At 40.5% G+C, this 22,729-nt stretch overlaps 1 protein-coding gene across 1 annotated transcript; it reads left to right on the forward strand.

Moving 5' to 3' along the window:
• The first annotated feature begins 231 nt into the window (after positions 1-231).
• LOC306659871 (cell division cycle protein 16 homolog) lies at positions 232-21,933 on the forward strand. The gene is given in 21 exon segments (XM_079137721.1): positions 232-395; positions 1,591-1,645; positions 1,741-1,838; positions 2,846-2,884; positions 3,183-3,323; positions 5,015-5,190; positions 6,112-6,202; positions 6,655-6,788; positions 7,662-7,741; positions 8,845-8,894; positions 9,726-9,768; positions 9,771-9,798; positions 11,190-11,315; positions 15,087-15,105; positions 15,107-15,223; positions 15,225-15,241; positions 16,534-16,549; positions 16,551-16,598; positions 18,930-18,991; positions 19,924-20,059; positions 21,650-21,933. Coding segments are annotated over 21 exon segments (1,659 nt in total). The 5' UTR covers positions 232-347; the 3' UTR covers positions 21,785-21,933.
• Positions 21,934-22,729: the final 796 nt, after the last annotated feature.

Raw genomic sequence — 22,729 nt, forward strand, 5'->3', positions numbered from 1 at the left:
CCACAGGAGCTAGCGCAGCCCCTCTGCCCGTGCCTCCCCTCTCCGCTCCCTCCCAGAGGGCCTCGCGTCGCCCCTCCGTGCCTCCCGTCTCCCTCCCAGAAGGCCTCGCGCGGGGAGACTGCGTCGGGAACCCAAGCTTCACGGGCGAGTCGCGGAACCAGAGGCGTGATGCTCCTTTCCCTGCACCCGAAGGGACACGTTTGCTAAGGACTTCCGGGGCGGGGCCTGTTGGGGCGGAAGTGCCGTGTGGCGCTAGCGATCCGGCGGCGGGCGCTGTCTGGGAGTTGTCGGAGGTGTGGGCTTTGCAGTGCGGCGGCGGCTGCGGGCACTCGGCCGGCCGTGCAGCCATGAACCTGGAGCGGCTGCGGAAGCGTGTCCGGCAGTACCTGGACCAGGTGCAGGGCGGCCGGGGCGCGCGAGGCCCGCGGGGCTGCGGGAGGGCGTGGCGCCTGCGGGAGCCGAGGAGGCGGCCTTGGATTAGGCTGGCCGAGGCGTGTTTCCGAGGTCTAGCTGTAACTCTTCGCGGCCGAATTCATGCGAATAAAGACGAAAACGAGCTTGTGTGCAGCCAGTACTTACAAAGCTCTCGCAAACTGCGTCTGATGCCCTGCACTGCCCTTGCCCAGCAAGTACTCAAGGAGAGGCGCGTCTCTGGAGTCAGCCTCAGAGAGGTCGCTTAGTTGTGCTGAAGTGCCTGTTCTCCCAGTGAAATGGAAGCGGGGAAAGCCACGTTGGATGCTGTGTTGGGGACTGAATGCGAAGTGATGTAGCCAGATTTTTTGCAGCACGCGAGGGGGCAATGTTTTTCAGAAGTCAGTTTAGTAAGATGTTTTGTGATCTTTTTTGGCACTGGGACAATGAGAATAACGGGCCTGGTTTTCAGAATTTGTGTGAGACACTTTCTGAGCAGACTGCTGGTCCATAAGCATTCTTTCTGCCCACCTGTCTGGCAGCCCTGCTTTGGTTTGCATCCAGGGGAACTGGGGCAAAAAAAAAAAAATTTTTTTTTAATTGTAGAAAGACCCATGTGTGAGAACCAGGGACTAAAAGTAACTTTGGCAAATTTGTGAGTGGCTTTCCGTCCTCAGCTTCTTTTTTGTTATGGTTGACTAGAGAAGGTGACCTTCCCGGTGGTCATTGATAGTTCATATATGTGAATGTGTTTTAGAATGCTGTGAAAATTACAAATGAGGTATTTGAGTAGTGTTTTATGTACTACATTCCACTTTGGGACTCATTAACCACTTACTGTAAGTGTCATATCAGCACAGGAAATGCTGATGACTAGATATTGGAAAACACTGCAGAATAATCATGTCAGTTGTTTTAGATACTTGCAGATACTCTTTTTTGCTGTGTATGAATTTTTAAAAACCAAATTACTTTCTTGAATTGTACATACAAAGATTTGAGAGTAGTAGCATTGAACTAAAACTCACCCTTGTTGAGCTATATGATTGGTAGACCTTTGCTATGTGTAAAAACTTGTATTGCTGCATTGACTTAATATATGGCATGCTAATAATAGTAGACATCTGTTCAGAGCTGTGGGAATGACAGGCAGTCACCCTTGTTTGTTTTTTTTTGCAGCAACAGTATCAAAGTGCCCTGTTTTGGGCAGACAAAGTTGCTTCACTCTCTCATGGTAAGTGACAAATGCTAATTTATTTTCTAACTAGTCTTTAAAAATCTTTCTATTTCACCTTGCACCACTGACCATTTATTTAATTTCCTTTCTAGAGGAGCCCCAGGATGTTTATTGGTTGGCTCAGTGTCTTTATCTGACAGCCCAGTATCATAGAGCAGCCCATGCACTTCGGTCACGAAAACTGGACAAAGTAAGTACATTAATAATGTAAACTTAAGAGATTTTGAAGCTGTAAAATAATTATTAGATAGGTATTTTAGGTGTATGTTTTGTCTCATATATTTAAATAAATTCAGTTTTTCTTGAACAAAGAGAAAACTTCTTCCTAATTTGTCACTTTGTTCCTCCCTCCCTCATCTCATCTAGTCACTTAAGTTCTGAAAATTTTGTTTTTGTTGTTGTTTGTTTGTTTTGAGATGGATTCTCTTTATGTTGCCCAAGCTAGTTTCAAACTCTTGGGTTCAAGCAGTCTTCCTGCCTCAGACATGTGAGTGTCTGGGATCACGGGCATATACCATCACACGTGGCTTGAAAATTCTACTTTATATGTAGCTCTGAAACTGTGCATTTATTTAGGTTTCTTTACCACTCACATAAGTTAGGCCTTTAATTGTCAGTTTGAGTCCTTCTTGTGTTTTCTGCAGTAACATTTTCTTCCTTTCCACCTTCCCTGTGTCCAGTCCTTCTTACAAACTATCACAAGGGAGAATTTCCTAAAATACAGTTCTGATTATGTCACCCAAAAAATCATTCAGTGATTTCCTTCTGGCTATAGGATGAAATCAACCACATTAATAGACAGCAGAGGTCCACCACTGCTATTTCAATGCATATAGCACATGTTCCATTCAGGTTGGGCTTCTTTCAGTTCCTTGAACATACAGTGGGTGTTTATGCTACACTCCGCTGCCTAGCCAGCTCCTGGCTTCCTCTGCAGGTATTTTCTTCTTCAACTGTACAGTGCTATCATATATTCTGGGTTGTGTTCATTCCTCCCCAACTGTGATCTTTTCACTTCTTTTTGAATTCTTGGTGCCTAATGAATAGTGGGTTTGTGGTGAGTTTGGGCTAAAGAGACCAGAAATTTTTGCTGCAGGAGTGAAAGGAGAAATTATAAGACTAGCTATGTTGTGCTTACAGTTTTCTTTTAAAGTGAAGATACATGTTTTAACAAATTTTAAATAATTTCTTTCCTAGTTGTATGAAGCATGTCGTTACCTTGCAGCTAGATGCCATGTAAGTATGTTCATTTTCCTTTTTATTTGATGTAAGTCTGATTATATATATATGTTGTGTTGCCTTTACATGTATGTGAGAATTTGGGTGATGGAGTTTGGCAGGTTGTTGTAGTATTTTGTGAGGAGATGTTCCTTCCTTTAGTATTGTATGCTATAAAATACCAATCTATTTACGAAAAGCTGATGTGTTTGAAAAAAATTGTAGTTTAGACAACTGAAAAGTGGGTATAATATTTATTATCTTTTTAAAATCTAGAAGTCATGGTTGATGAATGGTGTTTCTGTTTCCTCCGTAGTATGCTGCAAAAGAGCACCAGCAAGCTCTTGATATTCTTGATATGGAGGAACCAATCAACAAAAGATTGTTTGAAAAATATCTGAAGGATGAAAGTGGCTTGAAAGACCCCTCCAGTGACTGGGAAATGTCACAGTCCTCGGTGAGTAATATTGCTAGCATGCCTCAGAAATAACAGTAGGAAATGCCCACATTACATGGCAAACTCTTTTACTTGAGTGTTATGTATTAAAGTAATTATGGTTTCCAGCTTATTTGTCTGCCAAAAACCAAAGATTTTGAGACATTTCTGAGCAAGCCATCAGTTGGAAACTAATGATATCCTCTGAGGCTGCATCTGAGAGGCTGACCTTAGATTAGTTTCTCAGATGAGATGGCATGAACTGCACCCTCAGGTGAAATAATCTTGCTTTCTTTCTGTGTTCTAACAGTATTTTGAACCTACCTACTCAAAGAACCTTAATTAGCTTAACTTGTTTCCAGGAAATGTTATGTTATTTGATATGTGCTTCTTACCACTATGAAATTCCAAGAGGTTTATCTTGTACTTAGGCCACTAACCTGGATTGTTATTCCTTTATTGTTAATAGTTTGAAATTTACATACCATATAGTTCACTCATTTAAAGTGTATAGTTTGATGACTTTTAGTATGTTCACATTTGTGCAAACCTCAGTTGTAGAACATTTTTATTACTCAGAAAGAGACCCTTCCCCCATTAGTGGTCACCCTCAGATCCACCTGTCTCCATAATTGTAAGATTTATGAGGGAACTTGGTTGCTCTGCTTTTCACCTTAAAAAGTTAGGGATATTATACATTCTCGGTGCTCACTTAATTTTTTTTTTAACCACTCTTCTGTTTATGTGCTCAAGCACATTAATTTATCTCCTATGAAATGTATGATTTATTTGGAATTTATTGTTTGTTTTACGAAATTGCTTTTTTTGCTGGGTGCAGTGGCACACACCTGTACTCTCAGCGGCTTGGGAGGCTGACACAGGAAGGAGGGTCGCAAGTTCAAGGCCAGCCTCCACAACTTAACAAGGCCCTAAACAGCTTGGTGAGACTGTCTCAAAATAAAAAAGCCTGGGGATGTAGCCCAGTAATAAAGTACCCCCGGGTTAAGTCCCTAGTATCATAGGACACTGCCTAGGTCTAGGGACATTCTGGGAGAACATTAGTTTTTTAAATTTTGATTTATGACTTTCCTCTGCCTCCTTAATCGTTTTTGCTACTCATCTCTGGAGCATCTTTGAACTTGGTTATGTGTTTCTTGAGGCTCAGATCTGGAATGCTAGTCAGATTCTGCATCCTGTTGGTGGTCACAAAATGGCCAATACCATACAGAGAGTCATAAGTCCCATCCTCACAGAGTCCTGAAAGTAAGATGGCATTTTCCCCTTTTTACAAGTGAGGCCAAGCCTAGTTACTCTTTGTCCAGGATCACACACAGTTTCAGGGCTGAAAATTGAACTGAGGTCTTGGGCTCCAGCAATCCATGTGACCATGGTCTGCCTTGCTGCCAATTACTAAGACTCAGCGAGACCTTCCCATCAGGATCCGTCGCAAACTATCTGTTTTACAATTGGATCTTACACACATACGGCTGCTGTTTCTACATCATTGCAGTACTTGGTACAGAACAAATAATGTACCTAGTAGCCTTGACGTACACATTAGTTATGAAGGTTTGTTGAGTAAAGTGGTCACAGCCCAGGGAAGGTAGACTTCCTGTGTCTGTTAGTTTACACTATGCTTTGAGGTGGGGTTAGTTGGCTCCTTTTTTTAAAAGTTTTGACTTAGTATGTGATACATCATATTTTTCCACCAGATAAAGAGTTCTATTTGTCTTCTACGGGGGAAAATCTACGATGCTCTAGATAACCGAACTCTGGCTACCTACAGTTACAAAGAAGCTTTGAAGCTTGATGTGTACTGTTTTGAAGCATTTGATCTTTTAACATCACACCACATGCTGACAGCACAAGAAGGTTTGGAATCTCAGGTGTTTTTATGTTTAGCACAATTAATACTGTTTGGATTGTCTTTTTTCTCTTAAGTCTGTGCACTCAAGAGTAGGCTGTTTACAGGTTTTAATAGACCTACTGACTTTCTTAAGGTCTTCAAATATGATGCACGCTGCAAAATACAATAGTGTGTAGTGCCTTTTGCTGTCAGATTCTTAAGGGACTGGTCATCACGAGGTCATATTTTTGAGAAACAATTTGAGATAGTATAAACCAGGATTCAATATCTTGATTCAGTGATTCTCAGCCTGGCTGCACTTTAAATCCTCAAGAAGCTTTAAAAACATGAGTGCCTGGGTCCCGGCTGTAGTCCAGTTTGGTTAGAATCTCTGGAGGTAGGGCTCTGATATCAGCAGATGTTTTAAAGCTTCTAGTTGATCCTAGTGTACCACAGGGACCAAGAACCTCAGCCAAGTGTATTGGTAGTGAGAAGATAGACAGTCAAGGAAACAGAGGAAATGGGGTTGTTGCTGTGGTTCTTGAGCACTGAGTTTGTTTGCAGTGTCTGAAGACTTTGGTTGTCATAATTTGGGGCATGTAGTATGGAGGAAGGATTCTGTTGGCGTCTTGTAGGTAGAGGCCGGAGACACTGCTGAACTGCAGTGACTAAGATACCTCCCAACAGAGTGGTCCACATGGCGTCAGTAGTATTAAAGCCGAGGGCTCAGCCTTGCTTCTGACGGCAACCCTTCAGAGGCCTCCGGCCCTCGCCCTCAGGTCATCTGTGTCTCCCAGGCCTGGAAGCCACTGTCTCAGCTTTCTCTGGTACATTTTGAGATTTTTGTTTTCTCGTGAGTCAATTAACTTAGACCAAGAACTGTGGAAGGGGATTTGTAGTTACTAACCTTTTTTCTCATAAACTTTATGAGGCCGTCTTTTTTTGTTTCTCATCATTTTTAAGAAAAGAACTTCTTGAGTCACTACCTCTTAGCAAGCTCTGTACTGAAGAACAGGAATTGCTACGTTTTCTGTTTGAGAACAAATTAAAAAAGGTAAGGAAAAATGCATCATTTGCTTTGTGTAAATATAATTTCATTAAATTTGGCCTTTATTCCTTTAAATTACTAAAAGTTTTTATTAAGTTAGCATATTCACAAGAGGAGTTAGATTGTTGTAAGTATTTGATAGGATTCCTAAGTAAGCTTTCAAAATATGTCTCTCTCCCAAGGACTCCTTATACTAGAAATTTGAATTATCAAATTAGTACTTGAAAAACCAGATTTTTTTTTCTTATCCTTTCTGAATCTCTATGTAAAATACTGCCTATGGTGGAACTCTCTGGATAAAATTGAGAAGAGAATTAAACTTATTGAGAGAAGTACTGATAAAACTTGGAAGTTTTTAGGGCCTCACATATATTGTATGTAAATATTTCAGTCACTTGGGCCAAACACAATGATTTGTGTTTACTCATTGAGTTTATCTTTGCATTTCTCTGTTTCAGTATAATAAGCCCAGTGAAACTGTCATCCCTGAGTCTGTTGATGGCTTACAAGAGAATCTAGATGTGGTAGTGTCTTTAGCTGAGAGACATTATTATAACTGTGATTTTAAGATGTGCTACAAACTTACTTCTGCGTGAGTATACCCACCATTTTTGTGTAAGAACATGGAGTTCAGTCCACATCTACATAATTCAAAGACATGTTCCCTGAGTAATCTCAAACTAGTTGATGATGGTTTGACTTACCTTTACCATTTGCAGAATTCTGAACAGGCTGCTGTCTTAAAAAAGCAATTTATGGACACAAGTCTTTTCATATTCATAGGTTTATTACAGTAAGCTTGGAGAAATATACGCTTTTGTCTTCCCAATCTTGATAATTTTGATAGTTTGGAAGTACAATTTTGGCACATAATTTCATAAAATACTTTATCAGAGACTAGAGCTGGGGATAAGCTTAATGGTAGAGTGTGTGCTTAGCATGCATGAGGTCCTGGATTTGGTCTACAGCACTGTTTAAAAAAAAAAAAAAAAAAAAAAGTCTAATACAGTCCTGGGTGTTCTCCATCTGACATATTCAATAAGCCATCTCCCCCACATATCAGTTTTCCAGTGTGCCAAATCAGACTTGTCTGTTAGCTAGATTATATTCTCCTATTTTGAGGGTCTTTTGGGTTGTTTAAAATTCTGGGAATCACAAAAATTTTAATTAGTAAATACTCATGATCTATTTAATTGTTTAAATTTTTAAGCCTTTCAAATAGTTGGACTACTTATTTTATGTATTGTAATGCTGTTGATTTAAAGTAAATTAATGTGATGTTTGTTTTCATTCCTACCAAATACACCAGAACTTTACCTTTCTTTATAACCTAATCATCCCTATAACTGAAAGTTAAAAAAGTATTATAGCCTACAGTGTTGTGTGATGCTTAATGATTAAACATAGCTAGTTATAATGAGTACTGTCATGTACTGGAGTAGTGATGTGTTGCTTTAACTTTCAGAGTAATGGAAAAAGATCCTTTCCATGCAAACTGTTTACCTGTACATATAGGAACTCTTGTGGAGCTGAATAAAGCAAATGGTATGAATTTTCTTTTTAATGAGATAGTTCTTGCTGGGTCTGTTGGCCAATGCCTGTAATCCTAGTGATTTGGGGAGGATGAAGCAGGAGGATCCCTTGTTCTAGGCCAACCTCAGCAACCTATTGAGACTCTGTCTCAAAATTTTAGAAAGGTCTAGGGGATGTAACTCAGGCAGAATACTCCCGGGTTCAATTCATAGTATCACTGGGGGGGGGGGGGGGGGGGGGGGGGGGGGGGGGGGGAATCTGTGTAATTCTTGAATTTTGTCTCATAAAAATCCTGGATGGTTGAAATAGCAGTACAGTGTAATGGAGCTCTGCAGTAGAACTAACAAGTAGAGGAAGAAAGATTTGTCAGAGTGGCCAGCATTCTGCAGTGGTAGTATGTCAGTTTTAGGATACTGACTCAATTTTGACTTTTTTCTTTCTTTTCTTTTTTTTTTTTTTTTCTTTTTTGTAAATTCCTTAAGAAAAATAATTTAGAAGGGAACATAGTTTTTACTTGGGTTTTTCACATTTTAATTTCAGGAACATTTAGTCGTGTTTAGGAAATAATTGCCCTTACATCTTTAAAACTCAGTAGTAAGTTTTATCAGGGAGCAAGAAAACCTAAAAACACCCCAGTGCTAAACCATGCTTCTCTGGTCTGCAGACCAGCAACACACATCCCCTAGAAGCTTGTAAACTACTGAATCCAAAGTCTTTATATAGGACATGCCAGCATGAGATGTGAGGCACATTTGTCAAAAGGGAGTACTCTCTTGATGCAGTGAACTTGAAGGTCTGACTGACGGTTTGGTTGTAGTCTGGGACATGAGAGGTTCTAGGATGGGCAAGATTCTTTGCAGGAACTTCCACCACCCCTGGAGTGCTCTACTCAGGGCTTCTGCTCCTGTGTGGCCCACCATATGCCCTCCAGCCAGTTTTCCAGGCACTGAGCAGGTGCTTAGCATCCTGTGAATTTTGTACTTGGAAGGTCTGAGATCCTTGCTGTGAGAAGAGGTTTTATTTGATTGTGAAGGGTAGTGACTAGGGTAAAAGTCAGATCTTGAACTGTGTTTTGTATGAATAATTGAAAAATTTTTTCTATTTCCCTAATATAGAACTTTTCTACCTTTCTCACAAACTGGTGGATTTGTATCCTAGTAATCCTGTAAGTAATATAAGTCTTTTTTCTTACCTGAACTTTTGAAAATACTTAAACAGTATTTAGACAGTAGATTAAGTTCAAACAAATAATATTTAATTTTAAGTCATTGAGGCCATATTGCCTAGGGCCTAAGATATTAGCAGCATTAATTTCTTTATTCCATGAAGGGTTTTTGTAATTAGAGCAGTAACTTTAAAAAAAAAAAAACAAAACAAACAAAAAAAAAACACCTTTTTTTCTGATTATAGAAATTATACATTTGTTATTTTAAAATAATATATAGAAAACATAAAGTATGGATCATGCCAGTCACACACCTGCCTTTCCTAAGAAATGTAATTGATCAGTAGCTTTCTCAGGTTGCTTGTAAAGACAGTGTACTGAGATGTGCATTGATTGGATCAGTGTGTCTTCCAAACTGCAATGAATCAGAATGGAGTACTAGGAATAGAAAGTAGAATTGGAAACTGTGTCTTTAAAAGCAGAAGCCAGGAAACATGCTCATGATCTATGTCTCAGATGAGACAAGAAGTCCCTACCTCAGTAGACCAGAGTTCTCAGTGCAGGAGAACCAGCTAACCCAGAGTCAGACCCTGCAGTGAGGAGAGCCAGGGACAAGCCAGGACTCACAGGCTGCTGTCTTCTGTGGCAGCTGCCTGAGACAGCACCCATGGAGTTGGCCCTTCTCGTGGAGCACCTCAGTGGACAGATGTGTAACTTGAACTGAAATATATGACTTGGGAACATCTCATCTACCTCCTGTCTAAACTAGCTTGTTAGGGTTGTAGTTTAAGGTCAAGTATCTTTGGTCATGGTGAATATTGAACTTTTTAGGTGTCTTGGTTTGCAGTGGGATGTTACTATCTCATGGTTGGTCATAAAATGAACATGCCAGAAGATATCTCAGGTATGCGTTTTTTTCTTCCTTCTGTAGCCAGCCCTAGGAAGAGCTTCCTTTCACATACATATGCTCTCATGCTGTCAGTAGTAGGTACTGAAAAGCATGTGAACGGAAATGTCTTCACATGCTCAGCTCAGCTGCACCGTCAGTGTCCCTTGCTCTTATGAGGATGTAGAAGATGCCAGTGATCTAGACCTCATTCTGAAGGAGGATATGTTTTGTTTTATTTATAAGCAAGAATTAATAGGAGGGGGATGGGGATATAGCTCAGTTGATAGAGTGCTTGCCTCGCAACACAAGGCCCTGGGTTCAAATCCCCAGCCCCACCAAAAAAAAAAAAAAAAAAAAAAAAGAATTAATAAGAAACAGTACAGAAACATAGTTTGAAAAGTTCTGTTTTCATTTATAGAGATACTATTAACCTTTCATGTTTAGGATTTTTGCTAATGGTGGTGAAATTACACGAAACTTTAGGGTCACTAAATGTGACTCTAAAAGAGAATTCTTGGCAGAGTCAACGGGTTCCTGTAAGGGTCTGCTGTGGGTTTGGCTTAAAGAAAACGCTGCCACCCAGTCAGGCCACTTAACCAGGATTGTGTAAATGTAGAGTAATGCCTAGGGTGTGAAGAAATAGAAAATGACATCCAAGGAAAGAGGATATTTATAGTCAGACTAGAATTCTAATCCAACGTCTATGATTTACCAGCTGTAATTCTAGGGAAAGTCAGTTTCTCTGAATCTTCTCTAAATGTGGGGTTGATGTAGTACATGCCAGATTGACATGAAAAGGGCCTTGCACTCAGAATGAAACAGGAAGCATTTTCTGGCCCAAGCATAGGAGGCGGTTAGTGTTGTGAAAGTTCTTTTGAACTGTGCTTCTTTGATTTAGTGTGTGATTCAGTGAATGTACTCTACTGGAAATGGAACATTTAGGTGAAAGAAGATATAAAAAATAAAATGCTAGGGAGAGGGAAGATCAGTTTTACATTTTCCATGTTTTGTAATATGTTCTCTCTGTCCCATTGTGGGTTAACCATTACTGTATCCACTGATTGAAGACTAATTACTTATAGTCCAGTCCACCCTAGTACCTAGGGTGAATCTCTTCCCACCACAGAGTGGGCTCCTGGGTAAGGTAGTGCTTTTAGTCATATGCAGAATACTAACAGGTTTAACCACAGTGCCTAAAAATGGTAGACCTCTCCTAAAATTTCTTAAAATTTTGGTTGTACTGTTAAACCCTGTTTGGTTCAGATGCGTTAACACAAATGTTACATTAGTATTTAATATGTTGATAGTTCATTTATTCAATTAATGCTATTAATAAATAACTTTGAGACTGTTCATATGTAATTTAAAGTTTAAGTACATTACTCGAATGCATGCCTTCATTTTAGCAAAGCTACAACGCTGGAGAAGACCTATGGGCCTGCATGGATAGCATATGGACATTCATTTGCAGTGGAAAGTGAGCATGACCAAGCAATGGCTGCTTACTTTACAGCAGCACAACTGATGAAAGGGTAAGGCAGAGCAAGCTAACCTCCACTAGTCGTTTTGCTAACAGTGAAATGAAATTTATTACTACATTTAACTTTTTATTTCCTCCTTATAGGCCCTTTCTGAAAATATGGTTACAGTGGAGGTTAGGGCAGGAGGGCACACACATTCAGTCCTTAGTACCCTACATACCAATAGAAATAATCCTTCAGTAACAGTTGTTCAGTCCACTACCGATCACCTAACTGAGCCTTACACTCAGTCCAGGTCTCTCTGTCCCATTTGCCAGGGACTATGAACCTTTCTGCAGTCCTGTGCTGAAACTCAGCTGGAGTCGCATATTTCCCTTCTCTATCAGCCTGATAAATTTGCAGCAAAAAATTTTTAGTAACTTACTATGAGTTGTTCTTGGGTGCAAGTGCTAGGGCTTAGTAAGTTTTGATATTCTGAGTACTCACAGACTCAGAATAGTTATTAATTACTAGTTAGTCCCTAGATAGGAGTAACAGCGGTGATTAGGGACACAGTTAGCAACATGTTTCCCAGTCCAACAGGCTTTGTCATCCAATTCTCACTTCAAGGTGAGCATCATTTCTCTGTAGGTAACATTTACCCAGCAGAACAGCTTTACCTGTTTAACTTGCTTAGTTTTGGCTGTTTGAAGTCAAGTAATACTTTTAAGTTTTCTTTGTGGTTATTTAAGAGTTTAGTTCCACATGTTGTGAATTTCCAAATTTCCTTTTATTACTGATTTCTCTCTCCATTCCACTGTGTCTGAAGAACGTTTTGTGAGATCTCAGTCCAGGTGTTCCTGAGAATTCTGCTTTTGTGGGGTGGAGTATTTGTGGGCACCTTCAAGGTCTAATCTTTTTAGTGTTTTTGGAGCCTTCATTTTCTTGTTGCCCCTTCACCTAGTTAGTTCTGTCCTTGACTGCAAATGGGTATTGAAATCTCAGCTCTTGTTGCTAAATTATGTTTACTACTGTAATTCTGGCAGCCATTCTGAGTCCCTCTTGGTAGGTGGTATATAACTACATTTTCTAACTGGATTGAGCCTTTGATTATTGTAGTATGTACTTCCCTGTGTCAGTAACAGTTTCATCTTAGTCTCTCATCTAATGTTGGTGTAGTCACACCAGCTCTCTTTTGTGTTATCGTGTCTTTTTCCATTTTTAATTTCAACTTGTGTATGTCTTTGAATCTAAAATAAATCTCATATAGTAAGGTTGTGTTTTTTTATCCAATCTCTACCTTTTGATTGGAGTGTATATTCCATTTGCATTTAATACAGTTACTGATAAGGCAGGACTTACGTTTGCTATTTGTTCTGTTTCTTATATGTCGTGTGCTTTTTGTTCCTTTTTCTCATTACTGCCACCTTTGTGCTGGTATGACGTTTTAATTTGTTTTTCTTCTATATTTCTAAGTTATTTTTCTTAGTGATTATTTCAGAGATGATTATTAACATCTTAAAACAATTTCCTTTGGATTATTATCAACCTAATTTCATTAGGATACCAAAACTTTACTCTCTTCCCACCTGTCTCCTATGTGCTATTACTGCCATACAGATTACGTCTCATACCTTATAAACCTGACACAGATATATAATTATTGTTTTGCTCAGTTATCTTTTAATCAGAGGAGTTACAAACAAAAATACATTTACATTGCTCTGTATTTACCAATGTAGTCACTTTTTGCTGGACTCCTATCTGTTTTGTGTGGGTTTGAAATTGCTATCTAGTGTTCTTTCATGCTAACCTGAAGTATTTCTTGTAGGACAGTTCTGCTAGTAATGGAGTCTCTTAGTTACACATTGTTGCCATGCTTATTTATTGGTTCTTTCTTTTGCCTATTTAGATCTGCTTTTAAATCCTTTCAGTGAATTTTTAATTTCATCTATTGTACTTTTTTACTTCAGACTTGTTACTTGTTTCTTTTTATAATTCATCTTTATTTTTGTTCTCTGGTAAGACATTGTTTCTTATATGTTGTAGAAATGACCTTCTCAAGTTCTTTGAATGTTTGAAATAGCTTATCTAAAGGGGATGTAGCTCAGTGGTGAAGGACCAGCTAGTATGCATGAGGACATGGGTCAACCAGCACTGGAACAAAACTAAATGCAAACTTAGAACAGGTAATTTAAGGTACTTATCTTTTAGGGGCCACTTCGAGGACTTTTTCTGTTGTCCATTTTTTTTTCCTGTTTCTTTCATGTCTCCTTATTTTGTTAACAGTTGTATACTGTGGCAGTTCTGAAAGTCAGATTCCCCATCTCACCCTAGGACCTCTTAGTGACTCTAGAACTAATTCTCGGCTGTGTCCTCTGTGACGGGATGACTTGCTACCTGTGACCTGTGGAGCACCAGTGTCTGCACTCATTGCTGAAGGACTTTGCCTGTGTTGGTTCACACCATCAGCTCTGGCAGTTGACTGCTCTGCCTTAGCCTTCATTTCCTTTGCACACAGAGCCTTGAGGTCAGACAGAGGTGTGAGACTCAGGCCTCTCAGACCTCTCCTGTGTGTGTGTGTGGATAGCACACACGTGTGTGGCCCGAATTCCCAGGACTGTGTGTCCTCAGTTCACCAGTTAACACCTATCCCCAGTTTCCTTTCAGCTTTTGGCCCTCACTTGTTTGCCCAACTGTGGTAGCTGCTTCAGGCAGCTGCAGTGGTGTCTAATTGCTGCTGATTTGGGGTAAGCATCCCAGAGATAATGCTTTTCAGTGAACTCTGGGGTCACATAAAATGGGTTATGAGTGGGCCTTTTCTAGGGATTGCTAGACAATAGTAGTCCAACAAGGTCCAACAATGACAGTCCTCTGAATTGTTGCAGCACCTTCTCACTCCTGTCCTCTCCAGTGGCTGCTGCTGCTGCTGTTCCAGTGTTGGGAAGCTGGGGGAGGAGATTAAACAGGACAGATCAAGACACTGTTCATTTGTTGTTCTTACCAGAAGCCAGCCATGTTCTTAGGTATATTGCCCCTTAGGTGTTATAAGCCCTGGCTCATCTTCCACAGTTCTGAAAAATGTTGATTTTCATAATATTTGAAAGTGTTCATGTTACTTTTATGGAAGAGTAGACTTTGGAGGTTCTTTCTTTACCATTCTGAAAGTGCCTTCTTCCAGGTGAATACTTAAAAGGGCACTTCATGACCCTTCTACAGATGAAAGGTTAGTCAGCACTAGATAGTACCGATGCACGTGACAGGCAGCCAGTCATGATGTAGTAATGCAGATCATCTTTGAAGAAAGATCAGTATATCACAGTCACTGATCAGATGGTTGATAGATGCCAGTTAGTTGAGACAGTTAGTACTGACAGTTGAATTCACCCAGATGTGATTCAGAAGGCTCCTGCTGGAAACAGTAAGGACCGATTGGCTGGCAGTGCACTGAAGGAGAGCCACCTAGGCTGGGAGAGCCAGCTAGCTTCAGAAAGCAAGGGACTTGGTACTGACCAGAACAGGCAGAAGTAGAAGGACTGTTGGGGTGTGAGTGGGCTTCATACAGGTCAGGGGCCCCTGCCCTTCTCTTCTGAAGTTTTATTTTTTTTTCTATTTTTACTGTGGAGTAATGAAAATAAAGATGAATAGTTAGTGGTAGATTCTAGAAGTGGCAGCTAACTTGTCTAAAAGCCCATTAGGCATTTGTTAATATTAGTAAGTTAAAAGTTAGACAAAAGAACTTCTTCTGACCTGTTGTGCAGATAGTATATGAAATTGACAGAGTTCTACTGAATTACAGTTTGGGGTGTTGATTGAACATGTGGCATTCTCCCACGTTTTTAGGTGTCATTTGCCAATGCTGGTATATTGGACTAGAATATGGACTGACCAACAACTCCAAACTGGCTGAAAGATTCTTTGGCCAAGCTCTCAGCATTGCACCAGAAGACCCTTTTGTCATCCATGAGGTTGGGGTGGTTTGCATTTCAAAACGGAGAGTAAGTCTAGGAGACCCAGGCCCAATGCTGTCTGCGTCCAGCTGACAGGGCCATCTCTTCAATAGGTCTTGATCTTTATGTGTACTGTTTTAGGAGATGGAAGTAGATAGCTGAGACAGAAGTCAGAAACTCCTTCTAATCTTGGTTTTCTTTTGAACACGAATCTATGGGTTGAACCTCCTCCTTTGATTGGGCCATCGTGGATTCTGATGCCACAGTGTGGCTCAGAGATTTGGCAGGGGTTCTACTGATTCTCTGTCAGTTAGGAGTTGGATTCGTACGTTTGGGAAAGTTTTTCTGCAGTTGTCAAACAAGGAATCCTGTTTAGTTACTAATCAGAAAATAAATCAGAATGACCCAGTTTGTGGTTTCTTGGTCCATTGAACCTTTTGTATAGCTTTGGATGTTTGTAGATTTGGTGATTTCTTTGCATTAGTTTATAAGGTTACAGACAATAAATTAGAACATCAGTTTTGTTTATGGCATGGATATGTCCTAAAATCTAAAAAATTGGGGTGGAGTTAGAAGAAAGTTTGAGGATTTAAAAAATACATAAGTAATAATATAATGTAGTCTGTTCTTAGTATTTGCAAGTTCAGTTTCCTATGAATTGGCTTACTAAGATTCGCTTGTCACCCAAAAAACCAATTCAAAGTGTTTTCAGTCTTCTTGTACACACAGGGTGGGAGAGACTGGAGTTCCCTGAGTGCAGTTGACAGCTAACCTTGCACAGGGCTTGCAGTCAGTCACACTGTAAACCAGTGGCCTTGTGGCTCTGTTCAGTGCCATGTTTCCATATTTTTGTGCTTTTAGTTTTTTTATGGTGATTTCACTGTTGAAAATGATCCCAAGCTTGGCACTGTGTTTGAAGTTCAGGTAACTGATGTGTCTCAGGGGAGATATGCTGCTAAGTGAGCTCCATTCAGGCCTGTGTGATGGCAGTGTGGACTGTGAGTTCAGTGTCAGTGGATTGAGAATACATGTTAAACAAGATGAATGTAATGGAAACACACATGGAACAGGTGAAGAAATATCGTGACCAGAAGTTCGCAGGGAACCTAATACCATGAAGCCAGACAACCATTTCTGTTTCCCAAACCCCAATCTCATGTGGTATGCTTGCTGTTAAGATTAAGACATTAGCTTACTTAAACTCTGAAGTAACTAGTTGATTCTAGTAGTTTGCCCTTCTTCATTCAGTACTACTAGAAAGAGGTACTCAAATTTTCTTAAATGTTCAGACTTGTTAGTTTGAATACCTGCAGTCTTCTCCCCCCCCGCCTCTATTTTAGATGGAAAACAGCAGAAAAAATGGTTTCTGGATGCTTTGGAAAAAATTAAAGCAATTGGGAATGAGGGATTCTATATAATATCGTAAATGCACATGTACACACCCCTCAGCGCGGCTACTGTTGAAGGAGGAAGATAAAAGGGACACTGGAAGAAAGTAACCTGATACCTGTCATGACAAATAACTCAGTAATGTGCAAGTTGTCAACAGGCAACCCATTTTACCACATTGTACTAAATGAGTGTGTTTCTGATTCAGGATCAGAGGTGGCCTTGGCCTCGACACATAGAGCCATCAGAATATTGAAAAGAATATTCAGAACTGGGAATTTTAGGTAGTTGGTGGCCACTGTAGCATCTAACACAGTCCCTCCTCTAGAGCCTTCAAAGAGCCTGATCATTGACTTGAGTGGGTTAGCGACTGACCCACTTCTGCAGGGCCAGCTGTCATTCAGATGCAGACCACTTGTCACTGTCCCTCATTGTTGCTAACTATATACGTAGACCGTTGCATAGTTCTAGTGTGTGAAAGATCCCCTTTGAGAATTGGGGCTAATGAACAACCGTCCAAATAGCAAGACTGTTTGTGCAAGTGGGCAGTATTTAAGATATTAGCACTTCTAGACATGAACTTGTGCACGTTGCGCTCTCCCAATTCCCAGTCTTTTTCATTTTTATCTTGTTTTATTCTGTTCTGATTTTCATGTCCCAGTTTAATTCTGTGCTTATGCACACACGCCCATAGACTTTACATTCCCTCTTGACAGCTCTGCAACTTCCTGTGGCAAGCAATCTCTACCCGCTAGACTCAGCTTTTCTTTTTTCTTCTTATTTACCATCTACACTTGTCAATTTCCTTGTGTTCGTGCATGGGTATTTATAAGGCAGATTCTTCCTCAGCTGAGTCTTGGGTGTCTCTGGATTATTCTGATGTTTTGTAATATAGGGTGCTGTTTACTACATTGCAATTTTCAAACAGTTCAGTGCCTTACTATTCATACTGGCCCAGCAGCACCAGCATCATCTGGAAGCTCACTGGAAGTGCTGAATCTCAGATCTACTGAATCAAAATTGCCATTAGGCAGGATTTACTGGTGATTCTCATACATTGAATGGTTTGAGAAGCACACTCCTGAGCCACACTTAAAGTTTCAAACTATGTCCCTTTTATTCCAAGGCACTTTATAGCCTTCACAGGAGTTTAAAAGAATGGTTTTTAGTATGAAGCACAACACTTAATGTCAAAATGCCCATTAGAAGTTATATGAAGAGACAATACTATTGGACTTTAATTTTAAACTGCAGCAAATGTCAAAAGGACCAAAGAGAAGCAGTCTTACCCAAGAACCGCCTAATGGTTTGTGTTTACAGGGGCGTGCTCCTAGAGCCAGTCTCAGCAGTTAAGAAAGGTGACTCAGGTGTCTGTTGCTTAGCTGACAGGTGTGTGACAAGTGCTGGCCACATCCTAGATGCTGAGTTGGGCTCTGTTGCAGAAACTAGTTCAGTATTTCCTGCCCTTGGGTCTGTTGGGGGATGCAAATAAGTAAGTTGGCAGTAATAACACAGCATGGCTGAGGAAATAAAGGTGCTCATATAGTAGGGAGCTCAGTGTGAACTGAAGGTGGTCAGGAAGGCCTTTGGGCCTTTGGGTATATCACACGTCTCAGTCTTGGAAATAACCAGATCTCAGCCGGGCAGAAAGGAGGGGAAGGTATTTCAGGGATAGAGAATGTACAAAGATGGGAACCGATTCAAGTGTAGGTTGGATATTGAATTCACAGAGAATATCAAGAAATGGGGCAGAAGGCTAAGTCTGGGTCATTAACAGCCTGAAAACAAATAAGTTTCACCTTATCCTAGAGTTAGAACACTGGGGGTCAGGCTTGTAGGATGGAGGCCCAGGCCAGATTTTTGCTAAAGGGAATTGAAGGTTATAGGATTGGAGCTATATCCCAAAGGGAGAATGAACAAGCCCTGGAATGTCCTGTGGTTCCCAGTGACTGACTGGAGGGGTACTTGGCTAGGGTGAGGGAGCTGGAATGGCTGAAGAGAAATGAATCAATGTGGCACGTTGAATTTAAAGTTCTTGTAACATTTCCAAGTAGAAATGCTTAGCAGGTAGATGAACATAAAGACCAGTGTTTCAGAGAGAGCCCTAGGTTGCAGGTGTACTGTTCAAGCTCCTTCAGCATGGATTTACGATAAGTACTATAGTGTCCTTAGGAAGTCTCCTTTAATGGGGGAGAAAGGTAGACAGACCAGCACATACCCTTGCTTAGTGTGGCAGTAGAAGCACACCAGAAAGCCTGGCCTCACAGAGACAGGAAATGATTCATTGCAAACAAATCAGGCTAAACAACGACTTGTGTAACTCAAGGGCTTAATGTTGCTGTTTTAGGTGACAGTTGACAAATGGGAACCTTTGTTGAACAACTTGGGGCATGTCTGCAGAAAACTTAAGTAAGTGAAGCAGAGCATTTTCAGAATGTACTTTGTACTACAAATTTGCTTGATTTTGAATAGCATTTTCCACATTTTATTTCATGAGATCCTTCAGCTTTCTTATGCTTGACTGCTCAGATACAACAAGCATCAAAGTTACTGTTACTTTTTCTCTCCATTTGTATAATTTTATTTTAGAAACATTTGAGAATTACACAGTTACATTTTTAGAGTAAAATTTGCTTTTAAAATTAATTCAGAAGAATTGGGACAATAGGATCTAATTAAAACCATATCCTTATTCTCACTTTGTTCTCCCAGAGGTTTTATGATGGAATAAACAGATGACAGTTAAAAAATGAATTCTTTGTTTAAAATAAGTCTTAGAACTTCTATTCTCAAGATTTAACAAGTCTGTTGCAGGATTTTCTCGAGTCTTTACTTTGTGTTGTGAATGTAGCATTTCCCAAACCTTAATTAAGCATAAAATCTTCCCCCCACCCCTAAAGACTTTATAGGGCAAGTATCCCAGGGAATACTTTGAGGAACACTGTTTTGAGTGGCTTTTAAGCAAAACTCCTTATCTGCTTCTAATCCTTGTATGGGAGGTTTGCTGTCACGAGGGGCCCTTTGTGATAATTCACAGGTCAGGATCCAGAATGAGGTTTTGGCCCGGTGTCCCTCATCCAGTGAAACGAATGTATACAGCAGGTCATGAAAGGGTGCCCGTGGCTGGCCGAGGGGATGCCAGGAGAATGTTCCAAGGTGTTGAATCCATAAAAGGACGTGTGGGGCAGTTGCCAGTCTGTACTGCTGTCTAGTAGAGGAGAGTTGCTGTGTATCTTCACAGATTGAAGTACATCTTGGACTTAAAAAGGTAGTACTTTTACTGTGCCAATAATTGTTTTCTTTTGTTCCCCCCTCTCTCCCTCCCTATCTTCTCTCAACAGAAAATATGCAGAGGCTTTGGATTACCACCGGCAGGCATTGGTGCTAATTCCCCAGAATGCATCTACCTACTCTGCCATAGGCTATATCCATAGTCTGATGGGCAACTTTGAAAATGCTGTGGATTATTTCCACACAGTATGTCTTTTGTCTGTACCCACCTTTAGATCTGGTGAACGTTTACTACTACTTTTTTTGAAAAGATCTTTTCTAGGCAAAGTTTTATTCTTTTATGATTTCAGACTTTTTTTAGTCAGTCTTACGTTTTATTCTTTTCCTGGCAGAGGGAAGTATGTTCAGTGTTCATCAATTAGAGGCAGATGTGAGACTGCATCTAAATGTGCAGGGAGCATACTGTTGCCAGGGGTCGATCACATGGGTCAGTCTGGGCATCTCGTGCAGACAGAACAGTGCAGAAGTACCTGCTCGAGTGAGGGCCTGTGGGGATGCCCCATCTCTACTTGGACCCTTTCAGTTGGTCTCTGTAGAGCATATCAGTGGATGAACAGAAATAACCTGTGCAGCTATCACAATGAGTCCACGTAACTTACTCCATAAGAGCTGAGACACCACAAACAAGCAGGACCACACAGAGACAAGTGCTGCCGATTAAATATTTATGTTTTTGTAATCAGAGAAAGTACTCTTTTGAACATATTTACTTAAATTTGCATCAGGGATTATCATAATACAAAGAATATGTAAGTGAAATAAGTGGGTAGTGTTCAACTGGGTGGTCATTATTCCCATTTTCCCAGAATAGTGTCTTGATGTCAGCACACCCTGGTCTTTGACTCTGGGTTTCTTCTCAGACACATGCTTGCAAATCCCCCAACCCTTTCAACTTCCACTGGGTCAGCAGAAGATTTTCAGAGGACCACCATAGTTCTGTTCCTTGAACATCTCAGCTGTGGCAGGGTGACAGTTGTCAGTAGAAACCAGCAGTTGTAAGATATCCCAGGTTCAAAAACATATAGAAGTTAAGAAAATATGAGCCTTAGAATCAGTGCACTGATGATATTTGGAGAAAGAGATCAAATGAGGAAATGCAATATCTCAAAGATAAATTTATCAGTGTAAGTTCATAGCTGTATTTTTGTTGTTGTTTGTTTTGTTTTTACTGGAGATTGAACCCAAGGACTCTACCACTAAGCTACATTACCCGTCCTTTTTCTTTTTGATTTTGAGACAAGATTTTGTTAAATTGATCAGGGACTGACCTTGAACTTGCCACCCTCCTGCCTCAGCCTCCTGAGTTCCTGGGATTATAGGTGTGCACCACCTGCATGGTTGTAACCGCTCAAGGGTTATTAAGAGACTCTCAGGCTGTGAACTCATGAAGGTGCCCCTGTTGTAATCAGAATACTAAGCTAGTAAGAAGTTTGGACTAAGCAAGTTTTTCTGGTCTTATATGATCTTTCAAGTAAGTCTATTTAAGTATAATTTATTTCTCTGTGACCTGATTAATGCCAAAGCCTCAGGGCTCACTGTGGAGATCTCTTGGGTGGTTTTCAAGCAAAAGAACCCAGTAGTGGTACACCTCCATGGTCCTCACATGCCCTCAGCAGTCATTAGTTTCTCAGTCCTGGATCTGTGTCTGCACCAACACCCCTGCCATCCCCAGCCATGGAGTCCCTGGAATATGTTCAAGTTGATTCCAACATGGGAAATATTTTTAAACAAAAGAGAGAAGATTACATCTTAACCATGATGAATCTTTTTTGGCAGGCCCTTGGTCTTAGGCGAGATGACACATTTTCTGTTACGATGCTTGGTCATTGCATTGAAATGTACATTGGTGATTCTGAAGCTTACATCGGTAAGATTATGGTTGCTCTTGTTGGCATGTGTTCCGTGTTTTAGGTTGTTGTGTTTCTCTGCTTTGGTGTTTTGACTTCTCATCCAAGGTTTTAAGTGTCTTTCTGCCCTTCTACCTACATTAATATCAGGAAGCTCCATTTAATTTCATAGAGTTATGCAGTGGGAATTGGTGACTTATCAACTATCCATATCAGTTTCCAGTTGAGTACTTGCTGCTTTCAGAATACTGTGTACATGTGTGTGAAGCATTGTGTTATAGGAGAGTGGGCTTTGGCCTTTTAATTTTATAATACAGGATATAACAAAATATTAGTCTTTATATTTCAGTGGAACCTTAGGGTGGTTTGTATTCACTAAATGTGGCATATAGTTCTTTAAATTGTTTTTTGATGATCCATAATAGGATAAGTCTGGTGGAATTACTACCCTGGGCACTCCTGTAGGTACAGACACTGCAAGATAAGGTACATTGAGGTTAATGAGAACTGGACCTGTGGGTAGGCAGAGATTAATGGAATGTAAAGCCCTGGGGGGGAGAAATACAATAAATTGAGTGATAACATTAAGAACTTCTGATAATTACAAACACAGTTAAGAGAGTAGAAGTCATGCCATAAACTGGAAGAAATTACTTACAGTACATGTCAAAGAACTTGCATCTAGAGTGCAAGAAATCTGTAAGCTGATGAGCAAAGGTTAAGCAAAAGTGGGCAAGCTCTTAAAGAGGACCTTCACAAAAGCTGGTGCCAGGAAGTTATGGAGCATGCACAGGGAGGTGGAGTGGACATCCTGAGAGGCTACTGCACCCCCCACAGATGGCTGAAGTTACGCAGTGTTGCTCCCTGGGGAGGTGGAGTGGGCACCCTGAGAGACTGTTGCACACCCTACAGATGGCTGAAGTTAACAGTACTGATGTGGAGCAGCTGAACCTCTGTATGCTATCAGTTAGTGGTTGAGTTGTAAATGGTAAATCTTCTGGAAAACTTT

This window comes from Sciurus vulgaris (genome assembly GCF_902686455.1).
Source record: "Sciurus vulgaris genome assembly, chromosome: 4".
Taxonomy (NCBI): Eukaryota; Metazoa; Chordata; class Mammalia; order Rodentia; family Sciuridae; genus Sciurus; species Sciurus vulgaris.